Source organism: Acartia tonsa, chromosome 7, assembly GCF_053477335.1.
Source record: "Acartia tonsa isolate MP-2025a chromosome 7, ASM5347733v1, whole genome shotgun sequence".
Taxonomy (NCBI): Eukaryota; Metazoa; Arthropoda; class Copepoda; order Calanoida; family Acartiidae; genus Acartia; species Acartia tonsa.
The window spans coordinates 6,486,128-6,500,142 of NC_137266.1; the positions used below are offsets into that span (position 1 = coordinate 6,486,128).

General features: G+C 29.9%; 1 protein-coding gene across 1 annotated transcript; it reads left to right on the forward strand.

Annotated features, from left to right (window-relative positions):
- The first annotated feature begins 1,612 nt into the window (after positions 1-1,612).
- Positions 1,613-12,825, forward strand: LOC145324745 (uncharacterized). Its single transcript, XM_080167352.1, has 4 exons — positions 1,613-1,663; positions 3,214-3,260; positions 6,613-6,695; positions 12,159-12,825. The coding sequence occupies exons 1-4, from the start codon at positions 1,615-1,617 to the stop codon at positions 12,196-12,198; spliced, it is 219 nt and encodes a 72-aa protein (XP_080023478.1). The 5' UTR covers positions 1,613-1,614; the 3' UTR covers positions 12,199-12,825.
- Positions 12,826-14,015: the final 1,190 nt, after the last annotated feature.

Consider the following 14,015-nt stretch of genomic DNA (forward strand, 5'->3'; position numbering starts at 1 on the left):
GAGGAGGAAGAGTGTAGCACAACCTTACACCTCAAATTCAAACTATCAACGACAATCAACGAATGTTTGTCTATCTGTCTTTGTATTCCTCCACATTAAGCATTTTAAACTCTCTTTGTATGCCATTATTACCAAAAATATTTCAATACATCACTCAATTGATCAACATAAACTTGTCCTTGGTTGGTTTAAAAATATTTAAATTATAGGGAAAATTATAATTTACAGAAAACTTTAATTTGGAATAAATTTATTACTTTTTATTTTATTTTCTGCAATAGTTTATATTTATAGGGGCGATGTACATTGCCTTGAATTAGAACCAGCTCAAGATTTCGATAACTAGAGAACTATTTGAGGTTTGCATTTTAGGGAAGCGTTACATAGGGTTTGGGATGGTTTTAGGTTATTATATTCTAGGTTTAATAGTTAGGGGTTTTGGTCTATTGTCTGCTGTTTATCACACACAACGTTCAAATACAGAACTCTTAGATACGTAGGGGCGCAGCCGTTAGATATAATATAATACAAACAGGCAAAGAGAAAGAAATCCAGTATTGGCTAGTTTTAATAATAAATAAGGAACAAATAAATTGTCCAAAAAATTTCCCCAAAAGTTGGCCCACAATTAATCCAATTTTACACAATAGCATTTTGCAGGAGTTTGATATTAATGCCCTAAGATACTGAACTGAAACATAGAAAATCGTTCTGACTGATATGTTTATAAAATTTTAGAATAAACATCACATTCACCATCTAGGGGCTCTGATTTTTGGGGGTTGGGGGTGTGCAGTGCAGAGGATTGTATTGAAAACCTCAAAAACGTGCGGCTAGAGCCATACTACACAACAAGAACAAACTTTCTAGTAGGAAATATATTTATCTTTATTCAAGCCTTCTCAATGTTGAGAGTTTCTGTATAGAAAACCTAAAACCGATTGGTAGACTTTAATTGAGAAATAGGAAAAAAAAATTAATAGCCTCAAACCATCATAAAATTGAATGCTTTTTTGGTTAGTTAATTTAAAAAAAAAATACAGTTTATAATTAAGCAAAGATTTAACAGTGATTTAAATAAAAATATTTTATTTTTAATAGTTGAATTTATCTACAGTGAAAGTAGAAAAAAAATAAAAAGAAGGATAATATTGGAAAAACTAGACTTTTTGCTAAAATTTGTAAATACTTTTACAAAAATTTATTTATTTATTTACAACAAACAATATAGAATGCATTAGTTTTTTATTTGTCGTCCATTTGACAACATTAATTTTATTTTTTGGGTTCACTTTGGTTTTAATGTTTAGTGGGCAATCAAGGCTGACAACATTCATAACAACTTAACTTATAAATAAAAGCAAAAGAACTAAAATAGTAATAAAGAGATTTTTTTGAAAATCATATAGTTTCTGCACTTTTAAGATTATGCATTAATGTTACAGGAATCAGCATGTAGTGTTTAAAAATGGGGTTAGTGAGAATAAAAAAATCACTAAGTGAAGGTCATAACTGAATTTTTAGCTGAAATTGAATTTAAATCAAATGTGTTGCTTAAGTCTAAAATACACAAATTATAAAGTAATAACATGTTTCTGAAATTTTCAGATAAAAATGTCAAAGGTTGGACAAAACAAAGAATTTCTCAGAGATGCCTTCAAAGGTTTTTATTCAAATTATAATTTATTGATACTATAAAACACGTGGTATATAAGAACAATTATGAAGATAAAATGACGCCTTTAATAAATGACCAAATCAATAGAAAAATGCATTTAAATAGCGCAACAATAAAAACATTATAATTTAAATATAAAAATTGACTATTACAATATAAAATGATGAAAAAAATGTTTAGACTTCAGGCCATTTTACATATTATATATATTCTAATCAAGATAAGCCTGTTATGGAAATTGTTAAACTTTTTTGGATTGTGTGTCAAACTTATTTTGACCTAAGCACGTTAATAACAGACGGAAAATAAAATTTGTAGAGCAACTACATATATTTTAAACATGTTGTAAAGACATGATTGATTAAGACTAGATTTATGTAAGCTTAAAATGTGAAAATTAATAGTATAAAAGAAGCACATTTTAAATAAAGGAGAAAAAAGATTTATAAAAATATTGAGAACAAAGAAACTTCAGTTATAAAGAAAATTTAAATGAGTTACTTAGTAAAATTTTTAAAAACGTGTTATCAGTTTATTATTCCGTACTTTTAACCATCCATTCGTAAATCGATCTCAAAGTCAAAATTACTCAATTAAAGAAGGCATAAAAAAACACTTATATTTTAAGATATGGCTCTATAGATGCTTTGCTTATAAGATTGTTCCTTATCTTCATTGCAATAATTATTGAACAAATCATTGAAGATACGGATCATAATTAATTGTAGCATCAAAAAAGTAGGTGAAACAATCACCATATTTAAATGGACCTACAGACCTTAAGATAACAATCATAGAGTTGCTACTTTTTTCAAAATTTCACAAAAATCACCATGCAAAGTTTAAAATTATAATTCTAATATTCATAAATTGAAAATTCCGTTAGGTACGTACAGCCAGACCAACTGACCCAAAATATAAATGTCCATCTATAATACAAGGTAGAACGATGTCTGTGTGTCTGTATGTTTGTCTGTTTGTTTGTTTGTAGCGAAGGATCTCGCTAACCGCTGAACCGATCGGGTTCTCCTTTACAGGGTAGCTTCTCATAACTCCCGGGAAGGTTTTTAACTATTTTCTTTGGGGCTGGGACACCCCAAACCCCCCAAAAAATTAAAAATCCCCCTCCCCAAAAAAAATTGTTTTTTCTTCTTAAAACTAAAATTAAAATAGTGGGATCGACTACCCCCCCCAAAAAAAAAATCCCCACTCCCCCCCAATTTTTTTAAAAATTTTTCTTTTAAATCCAAAATACAAAAAATTGGTTTGATTAAACCTCTTGTGGCAAAGCTCCTAGAGGCTAGGGGCGAAGCCGCTAGTTTGTCTATATTTGAGGACAATTGTTTGACAATCAAACAATCGAATTTTTTTGGTCATAGAATAGCATCTTTACTAATAAAATACTGATTAAAATTAACTCTGGTTGTCTCTACACAAAATCGACATTATTTTTTATACCAGAATTATAATGTATTTTTGTTACACTCATTTTTAAATTTATCAAAACACTTATGATAAAAAGATTTTAATTGCAGGGTTTGATTTGAATGGAGATGGAAAAATCTCGGTAAAGGAGTTTAAGGTAATTAAAAACAATTTGTAACTAATAATAGGCTAATACTATAGTAAAAAGGATGACAACATCCATAAAAGCGAGACTCTAAAATAAGAATTTAGGACAACCGAACATTAACACTTGTAGAGTAACAAAACTTAAAAAAAAACAGGATATTAATTTACAAGACTAACGAACAAAATTGTATAAACTTATAATATAAATTTTTATGTTTCATTTGACGAACGGATATGATAGCGTTATAGGTATCCAAATGCAAAGTTTTAAAAAGTCCAGACAGACGGACAAACCCACCCTAATTCAAAAAAATTGCTTTTAACAATAAAGGAACTAAGCAAGACAGATGTATATATATAACAAAGTAAGTTATAGTATGTATTGTACAAAAAAGTTTATTCAATTATGTAAACAACAAAACTTTTAAGGAAAAAGAATAGCTAATTTTGATATATGTAATGCTTTACATATTAAAATCTAAATATCAAAATTTAAATTGCATTTTACTTTTTATTTTTTGTTTCACTTAAGATAAAAATTTGATGACAATATTCATGAAAGCGAAGCTCAATAGATCAGACAAACAAACTAACGTTCTAGTATTAATTGTAGAGATATATTGCTTATTACATTGTGTCTAATTATTCTTGGAATCAGAATTTCAAAACTTTGGAATCAGTACAACTACATCAAAAAATGATTTTTGTTAAGAAAGTAATTAGAACCTAAATTATACTTATTTGTTTAAGGAATAAACCTGTAAGGTTTGAGATCGATAGGGTAAATTAACATGCCTTTTTAATGAATTAACGACTAAAGCTATCCGTTACGTTAATTATAAACTTTTCCTCTTAAATGTAAATTAATTCACTATTACAATTCAACAGGTCTACTTAGATTATACTTTTTAAAAATATCCAGAAATTTTCCCCAATTATAACTATTATGTCATATGTCTGATATAACAACTGAAAAATCATTTTTAACCCCAAAAGTTAAAGTCTGACATTGTTAATTAAAGAGAGGCTACTCTACTAAAAACTATATATCTATTTAATATATTATTTATATTTCTTATGAGAAAGTTTTGCAAACATGCATATTTTATCATACATTCTGCCATCCCCATGCTAAACTGACTATTGCAAATATTTCTTACAGCACGAAAATATAATTGGATAGAAACAAGGATGACAATATATCTTAAGGCGAAGCTAATAGCAGCCGCACTTCTAAAAAAACGAAAATTGATTTTTGAGACACTTATCAATCAAGGAGAGAGGGGACATTGGGCTGTTACACTGTCCCCAAAGTTTTATAATAACGTTTTCTTATTCATTGGCATTACAACTTTTAGAACTTTTATTGAATTTTGATTGATTGGTTCATTAAGTTGAGTGAAAAAAGTTCCTTATTGGGATGTACACTCTACAGAGGGGTAATTTTGTGTATTATCATTGTGATATACATCAATTTATCGGCCATTGTCTTATCCCTTTAGATCCCTGCTTATTAATCCCTTAAATTATGTAAGCTATACTGGTATAATAATACTAACTAATAGCTTGTACATGGAGACAAATTAGCCTAAGAATCCCTACATCATGTATTTAATTACTTCTTAACGTACAAAAAGTAATAGTTATTTCTCGCATCATGTTATAAACAGCTTTCCGCGGATAAAAAATTATAAGATTAAACCATTTTTTAGCCCCGAAATGCCGAAGGCTCTGGGTAAAAAGTTTTGTTTTAATCTTATGATTGTACATTTTTATATTCGTAGAAAACTGGATGTAATACTATGCTAGACATATATTTTTGTATGGATGAGAACCGGTTCTAATCCACCGGACATTAATCGGTTTCAAATGAATACAAGAAAACATATTCCAATAATAACATTTTAAAATTGTTGCTTAGTAAATATTTTAAAGGTGCTCTGAATTGTACATAATCGTCTCAGGAATAATAAAGCAAAGTTTTAAATTTATTTTTTAACAATTTAAAAATACACATATTTCCGATACAGACAGATGGACCGATCCTAGCTGTAGAAAATCTTCGTTTTTAATATCTGAATTTGTACAGTAAATTACACAATTTTCTATTATTCCGTAAACCCGTGTTTCTTTAAAAAGATACATACTATATTTATTAAGAAGATTATCAAAGAAAACCTTTTTCTAAAGCTTCAGTGGAATTTTTAAAGGCGAAGCTTTTCTATAATTAGGGTCGGTCCGTCCGTACGTCCGTCCGTCCGTCCGTAACGGAAAGCTTTTTTCGTTAATTTAGGCATGTTAGAATTGTCCAATCGATTTCAAATTTTTCATGGTGATTCCTTTAGTAGTAAGGTACGATTTAGAAAGCGTAGCAACTCTATAATCATTACCAAAATGTCCGTACGTCTATTTTAAGCATGTTGATTTTTTTTTACATTTTTAACAACAAATTTTTATGTTATCTAATCATCCGATTGATCTGATTTTTGGTATATTGTTTCCTGGGACAACAAAGTATAATATTATAAGCGAAGCAACTCTATAATTAAGTCCTAAATATGTAAGTATGTCCATAACATTATCCTGTATAAAGCAATTTTTCAACAAATTTACTTACAATTTTGCTTCAACTCTTATACATTTATATTCAGATTTTTCAGTTCTGACACTATATAAGTGTTCATGTCTGTTTGTCCTACCCTTTTTAGTGCTTCGCTTTTATGGATGTTGTCATCCTTGTTTTCTTTGTAAAGTCTAAAAGAAATCTAGATTTTACTTCAATATTGTATTGATTAAGGAGAATTTTACTATTGTTATTGATGTATACTAAAGAAGTCACAGGATTTTCTGGTTAATACCAGTTTACTGTCCTTTTTCGTATCAAAGCTACTCAATAATTTACAACTAACTATTTATGTCGCGCACCTGACAAATCAGCAAAAGGAACCATTTTTTACGTCTCTAATCATGACGCTGTGTCTGGCCGAGATTCAAACCTATCCCCTTCCCGACAACAATTGGATGTGCTACTTGTTACGCCAAAGTCATGGGTTACTCCTATTGGCTATTACAATTAGGGTTGGGCCGGTTATCCGGCCGGATTTCAGGCCATTTTCAATATCCGGCCGGAATCCGGCTATTAAAACTATCCGGTTACAGGTTATCCGGCTGATTTTTGACGCCGGATATCTGGTTATCCGGCCGAATATCCGGTAATTTGTCGGATATCGAACGTTGGCCAGATATCTGGCCGGAACCGGATATCCGGCATTATAAATCAGTTGGATAACTGGTATCCGCCAAAAAAGTATCCGGCCCAACCCTAAATACAATATCAAGTTAATTCCTTTGTCCTTGTCTAGGTTGTTATGAAGAGGGCAAACAGATCCCTGACACCTCAACAACTGGAAGAAATGATACAAAAAGCAGATCTAGATAATAGCGGGTAATTTTGTGTAAGGCGAAGCATTTCTTTAATTAAGGTTTGTACGTGCATCCGTAATGTTGGCTTTTTTTTGTTAATTTAGTTGTTGTCATGAATTATTACGTTATCACTTTATGAAAGGTTATGTTCGTATGTTAGATTTTCTTGTTTGAATAGCTTTGTTTACAAATGTTGATTTTGTTTATGCTTTTTTCATTTTCCAACTTTTAGAAATAAGGTTTTGAAGCTGAATATGTAATAGTTTTCATAATAGTCTAATGTTTTGTTAAAGTCAAAACTGCATTTATTAACTAATTCATTTTTTTTTAAATCATAAGTTGTCTAATTTTTGATCTATTGTTATTTGTGTCATAACCTACTATATAGAATAATAAGTTTTTATCTGTCCGTTAAAATTTCTATAATTACTGAACCACTAAAAAACTATTGATATAAGCTACACATTTGATAACACTTTATTAGCCAACCTTTTAACTCAATTTCATAGCAATATAGAGAAATTTTTCGAACCAATTTAATCTCAATAATATAATTGCACAGTTATAAAAGGTTAAATTGATTAAATCTAAGATATTGTATCCTCTAACCTTTAAATCAAATCAAATTCTTTGTTTGGTTCCCACGTTAAAAGGGTAAATCTTTTTAAATTTTCTTTTTACACACAATGAATAAAATGAATGAAAACAAATTAAATACTTTTGAGGAAGGAGGTTTCCAAACCCTTTAAAGCAAAATAAAGATTCCCTGAAAACTTTGATAGGATCTTGAGGTTCAACCATCCAGACGGAAAGACAGACAGACTTTGCCCTACTTAGTCTCATTATACTTTTTTAAACAAAAAGAAATATGTACACCAAATTTAGTGTTTAAATTGGTTTATTGGAAGGTAAATGATTATAAACAAATTTAATCCTATTTGTCGATTTAAAGTTAAAAAGTCAACGAATATAAACATGTGTTTAAAACTTTGGGAACCAGTATAAATTACAGCCTAATTTCATATCCCTCTCTGCATAATCTATTTTGTTTCTTATTTCCTTTTTTTTCTGGATTATATAAAACTTTGTATCTTTTTAACTTGTATGAGCCAAACGTTTGTTTTGTTGACTCCAAATCATGAAAGAAAGGGAATAGAAATATTGCAGCTTTTATATAGAATTGTTCATTAAAGAAGAAAAATAACTTATGGACAATCTTATCTTATTTTTGGTAACATATAAAAAGCATAAATAATTTTCATAAAAAAATATAATTTAACTAATTACTATGTCAGCTTATCAGTTTTGTTAAAGCCCAAATTTTGTACCTCTATGAGCCAGCCTGTGTCCTCAAGGATGGCTATATTCCATAATTTTCATTTACCAAATGTTAATAATTATCACACTAAAAAGATTAATTATGTAAGGTAACTTTACCACAGACAAAATGTCATAAAAATATTCAGGCTTTTGTTTTCTGAGGGTCCGAAAATTAATGACCACGACGCAAATTTATTTTTTGGTTACTCTACCTGATATTAAATTCCTACAATTCATTATCATTAATTAAAAGGAAATTTCCAAGAAAAGGGAATATTAAAATTGATATATTGTAGACTTGGAAGCAAAGCTTTTTAATGTTTGTCTTTTGGAACTGCTCTTCAAATATGTTGAAAACTCTTGAAAATTACTGAAAGCATCGCCAGTATTTCCTCTTTTAATCAGCACAACCCTAGCAGCTCAGTGGTTGGTGAAATCTTATGAGACCAATGAACGGACAGACGTACGGAAGGCAACAATATACATTGTGTTTTTTTTCTACAAAATTGTGTACTATAGTAATAGTAAATTAAGAGTTTACACGTATAACTATCTATCTTTATTACTTTAATGAAATGATTCAGGTCTTTGTAAGTATACAAATAATGAAAATTAATGATTCTAATATTCAAGAAAATTCTAGTAACTCATAATTACACATTTTCATTTTAATATTTATATTAAAAGTTAAGATAGGGCTTCAACAATAAATTAATTAGGCAAGGGTAAAATAAAAAATAAATGAGTATACATGTATAAGAAAGACAACTACCTGACCCAAGTGGTGAAGAACCTTTTTATCTGCTTACAAATTTTCTTATATTTTGTAGCGACTTGGATGTTTTGATTTGTATGACGCTATTGGCTTATATTCAGAGACCAAATTAAAAAACGGCACCGGGTCCCCACCCAGTTGGTATGGCTCGTGCCCACTCTATTCTTTTACTTTAATGGGAGAATAATACAAGAAAGTGACTCAAAAATGAGCCACGTGAAGTCATATAAATGAGGGAGATGAGAGGAGAAGTGAGAAAGAAAACCACTAAGAAAGAGATGGATAATCCCTCATTTTTATGACGTCACATGGCTAACTTTTTAGTCACTTTGTCCCACTACAAGAATTTTTCATTTGAAAAATAATTTTTATGTACTTTTTGATACCTTCATGTTATTGGATAATTAAGTCTTCACACTTACCATGAATTATTAATGAATGCATATAAATTTGGTAAACTATAATCATATAATTGCACTCACTAAAAATACTAGCTTTCTAATGTAGAAAAATACGTGCTCGATTGCAATAAATGCATCCACTAGTTGACAGGAAAGTTCGCATCATAAATAAAAATATTAAACATGGGTTCCACTTCTGCTATGCCAGGGGCGTGACAGGAATAGTAAGAACAGGGGAAATGCCTTCTTCTAAAACAGACGCACCTTACAACCAAGAACATTTAAGACTTAAATTAGAATGTCAGGCAATTAAAGGGTCTATTGTCTAAAGGTCGTTTCACTAGCAAGATTTAGTCCAGAGATACGCCTCTAGAGAACAATAGAACAAAACCGATGAAAATGGATGAAAAAATCACCCTCCCCCCCACCCCCCACCCCATTACCTCAAAAAACCTGTTAACCAGATATTTCCAACTTTTATTTGTACATAAGCATGAAAATAAACCTAAAGTTATTCATTACCCAGTATTTCTTTTATTTAATATTTGCAATTATTTCTTTGTTCTCTAATAAAATACAAAATAATAATAATTACCGCCAGTATTAACAATTTTCTGGTATTTTCTAGTAACTTATAGAAAAAAATATTAATATTTATATTACCACAAAATTACAAATACAAATTGATAATATTCTAAAATTAAATAAGCTACTTAGCAAATAAGGTAATGGAATCCTTAGAATAAAGTAAGGATCTCGCTTACCGCTGAACCATTAAGTTTCTCCTTTACAGGTTTACAGGATAGCTTCTCAAAGATCCCGGAAATGTTTATAACTATATTGGGTGAGGGTACCACCACCCTTCCAAGAGAAATAGCCATTAAAAAAATTACCCTACCCCCCAAAAAAATTAAATAAGAAGAGAAATATTAAAAATGATAGAAATCATGAAACCTTCATGAAAATCCAAAATGAATCTACTTGTCCTTTCATCTATGAACACAAAAATCCAAACACCAAACCTAAAATAGTAATGCAAAGAGCGGCTTAAAATTAGTTTTACATTGATGTCCTATTCTTAAATATGCCCCCAAATGTTTTTATTGTTGACAAAAAAACAGATGTCTAGCTTTTATAGCAGCTAAATAAATCCAATTTCCCCCATAGAGTTACAGAAGGACTGACGGTCAGCCAAAAGTGATTTTAGAGAAGCTTTTCTACTAACAAGGATAACAACTTATATAAAAACGAAGCTCTGAAACAGTATGACAACATAACATTAACTCTTGTAAAGTGTCAGAACTGAATATACAAAATATGAACATATAAGTTTGGGCAAAATTATACGTAAATTGGTTGCAAAACTTCTTAAATTCAGAATTCTGTTTAAGGAATACTGACATTTTTAGGACTTGATTAAAGAGATGCTTCGCTCAAAATAATGTACCTTATTGTAATAGGCATCAGTAATCCAAAAATTAGATTAATCGGATGATTTTATCATATAAAAAATTTTTGTTTAAAAAGTAAAACAATCAACATGTTTAAAATGGACGTACGGACATTTTGGTATTGATTATAGAGTTGGTACGCTTTCTAAATCGTACCTAACTACTACAGGAATCATCATGCTAAGTTTGTAATCGATAGGTCAATTCTAACATGGCTAAATTAACGAAAACAGCTATCCGTTACGGATTGACGGACGGACTGACCGACCCTAATTATAGAAAAGCTTTGCTTTAAAAAGTATATTAGAATATGTTTGTTGTTAACCAAAACTTCCTATACTACTCATCTCGAATTGCTTTTTGATATTCTCAAAACTTTCATCGAATGAAAAATATATTTTCCGAAAATGTTGTTAAATTATGAAATCCTGTACTTTTAAAATAATATTTTGAATTTGGAATATTTATTAAGTACAATTGTGATGAATACCTTTTGAATGAATGAAATATCACTTTGCTATAAACTAACTCTCTGGACACTCAAACCTATAGAATCCCAAACGGCCGTCGTCGGGATAGTTGAATCTAATCCCAAATTACGAAATGCATAGTAGAATCGGGGAAATGTCTAGGTTCAAAAAAAGGCACATTAAAATGAGAATTGCCCAATTAGGAATTACAAACAAAGGTAATACAATCAAAGGATTAGTTGTCTGCAATATTTGGGATGTTAAAGTCCAAGGTCTCTACGTTGTTATCAAACACTCTTTGGGTATTGTAAACTTAAAACAAAAATATAAAAAAATATATGTATATTATGTCTACTTTAATTTTAATGAAATGATATTTTTTATAATTTTCTGTTCATGTTAAAATGATAATGTAAAAAGTTTCACAACATAGATTTAAAGTAACAATCAAGGAAAGTATGGGTATCAAATATCATAAGAATCTTAAACAAATATGTAGCAAGACCTTAATTTGAAATGAGGTTTGATTGAATTTGCTCGGAATTTTTTTATATATATTCGGTTTTCATCTTGTAATCAAGATCTGTAACAAATCTGCTTTTACATCCTTGTTGGGACAGCTAGTACTGGGTATTTGTCTGCGCAATTGTATGAAAGTTCTTGAAACTCAATTGCGGTGAAACACTGTCATTTGGTTTGACAGGCCGACGGGCTAAGTATATTTCTGTATGCTCTTTGATAAAGAAAATCTTCAAAAAAATTTTAGCTGTTTTTCTTGAATAGCAGTTGATATATTCATATTTTCCCCTTAGCGTTACGGACTGACTGACGAACAGACAAAGCAAATTAAAGAGTAACTTCGCTACTAAATAAAATTATTTTTACTAGAACTAACGATTTTAGATTTATACAACTCTTTAATTTACATCTGAATTACTATTCAATGGAAAAAAACTTGGGGGGGTGTACAAAATTGAAAAAAAGAGGATAACGCCAAAAAATCAATACCGCCTCCCTCTCCTCTAAAAAAGGCTTTGTTACTAAAATATTAAATTGTTTTTTTTTCAGGAAAATTGACTTTGATGAGTTTTGTAAGATGATGAGCTAATATGGAAATGTTCAAGATTTCAGTTTGGATTATTAATATTTTTAAAAGCAAAGCTTTTCTATAATTAAGGTCGGTCCGTCCTTAACGTTTTTGATCGTTAGTTTAAACAGGTGAGAATTGTCCTATCGATTTCAAACTTTGCGTGATGATTCCTATAGCAGTTGGGTCGACTTAGAAAGCGCAGTAACTCTATAATCATTACCAGAAAAATAGTACGCCCATTTATAACATGTTGATTTTTACTTTTTTGACAACAATTTGTATAAGATAAAGATAATTATCCGATTCAACTGATTTTTGGTGTACTGACTCCTATTACAACAAGGTACATTGTTATTAGCGAATCATTACTGTAATCATATCTTAAAAATGTAAGCTTGTCTATTGTTAAATATAATTTTGTTTCGTTCGACTTAACTACATTATATTCTGATTGTTCAGTTCTGACACTCTACAAGTGTTAATGTTCGTTTGTCCTAATGTTTCAGAGCTTCGCTTTTATGGATGTTGTCATCCTTGTTTAATTATGGTCATGTTTATAGATTTATAGATAAATATTTTTTTTGCTTTTGGAACATTTTAACGAAAACGAATAGTTTATCGTAGTTACATGACGAAAAAAGTATAAAAAAATGAAAAGTTAACTAAACTTTAACTGTATCTAAAAAAATTTCAATAATTTTCATGATTTAAGATAATAAGGGGTTAAGGGGGGGGGGTAAATTTCCTTCCTCCCCCTTAACCATAATAGGTCCAAAAGGGGGCTAGTTATTTTTATTGACAAATAACATCATTGATGTTATATTTTAAAAGTCTTATATATTCTATGTTATCTATGCTTCGTATCATCCTTGTTTTTAATCATCCCATGTTTGTTTTTATTTTCTATTAACTAATTACTAATATATTACAGTTTTATTTATTGAAATTCTAAGAAAAATAAACTATTTTTTATGTATTAAAGTTTGTTTTTGAAGTATTTTTAATACGCAATTAGCAATTTCTTTCCTGTTTCGTTTTCAAAACAAAATTCTAGGAAATAATTTGTCCAGAAATGATTCTGATAGATTTGATTTTAATTAAATTTTTTAGTTGCGAAAATATTGTTATGAAATTGTTATTAAAAAATTGGATCAAGTCAGTTTTGCGGTGAAAGGCTGCTGCCGGCCAAACGATTAAACGTACATTTTTTGCTTGTGCATCGTTCAAACCGTAATAAAAATACTTTAACATAATTTGAACTAGCCCAGATCCAATAATCAGAAAGTTTCAAAAAAGATATCATCTTTGCAAATTTGGTAAGTGTCCAGCTAAAGATAAAGCGATAATCTTTTTTGAGCATTTATATGAGCTGCAAGATAAATGCTCATTATTAACTTCTAAATCTGTACAACGATGTATGTACAGCCGTTTGGTCACCAGAAGCTTTTAGTTTATTTTTATGTTCGATTACAGCAACATCTAACCAGGGCCCAAAAATAACTATATCAATTGATTTTTTCAAGAACATTCAATCTAAAGGATAATTTTGTTTCATATAAATGTAAGTTCATCATAAGTTTTACATGGTGCCTTAAAACTTAAACTATTTATAAAAAAACACTGCAATTGTCTTAACCCTTACAGATCGGGGGGGGGGGGGGGGGGCTCCAAGAGCCCCCCCTCTAGTTTTTTCAATCTCATTTTTTGTGTAGGTAAGATGGAGTTCTGTGACTTCATGACTTTTTAAGTTTAGTAATTATACGTCGGCAAGAGTTGATTTTATTAGGATATCTGATCTGTGTCGGTCGTGGTGTCCGGTCAAAGTCGGTTGGGTA

Bases quoted from the DNA above. Each gene is read 5' to 3' on its own strand.
- LOC145324745 (XM_080167352.1), top strand. From the start codon at position 1,615: ATGTCAAAGGTTGGACAAAACAAAGAATTTCTCAGAGATGCCTTCAAA. The intron at 1,664-3,213 runs GTTTTTATTCAA...TTTTAATTGCAG, and splicing joins TCTCAGAGATGCCTTCAAAG to GGTTTGATTTGAATGGAGAT. The intron at 6,696-12,158 runs GTAATTTTGTGT...TTTTTTTTTCAG, and splicing joins GCAGATCTAGATAATAGCGG to GAAAATTGACTTTGATGAGT.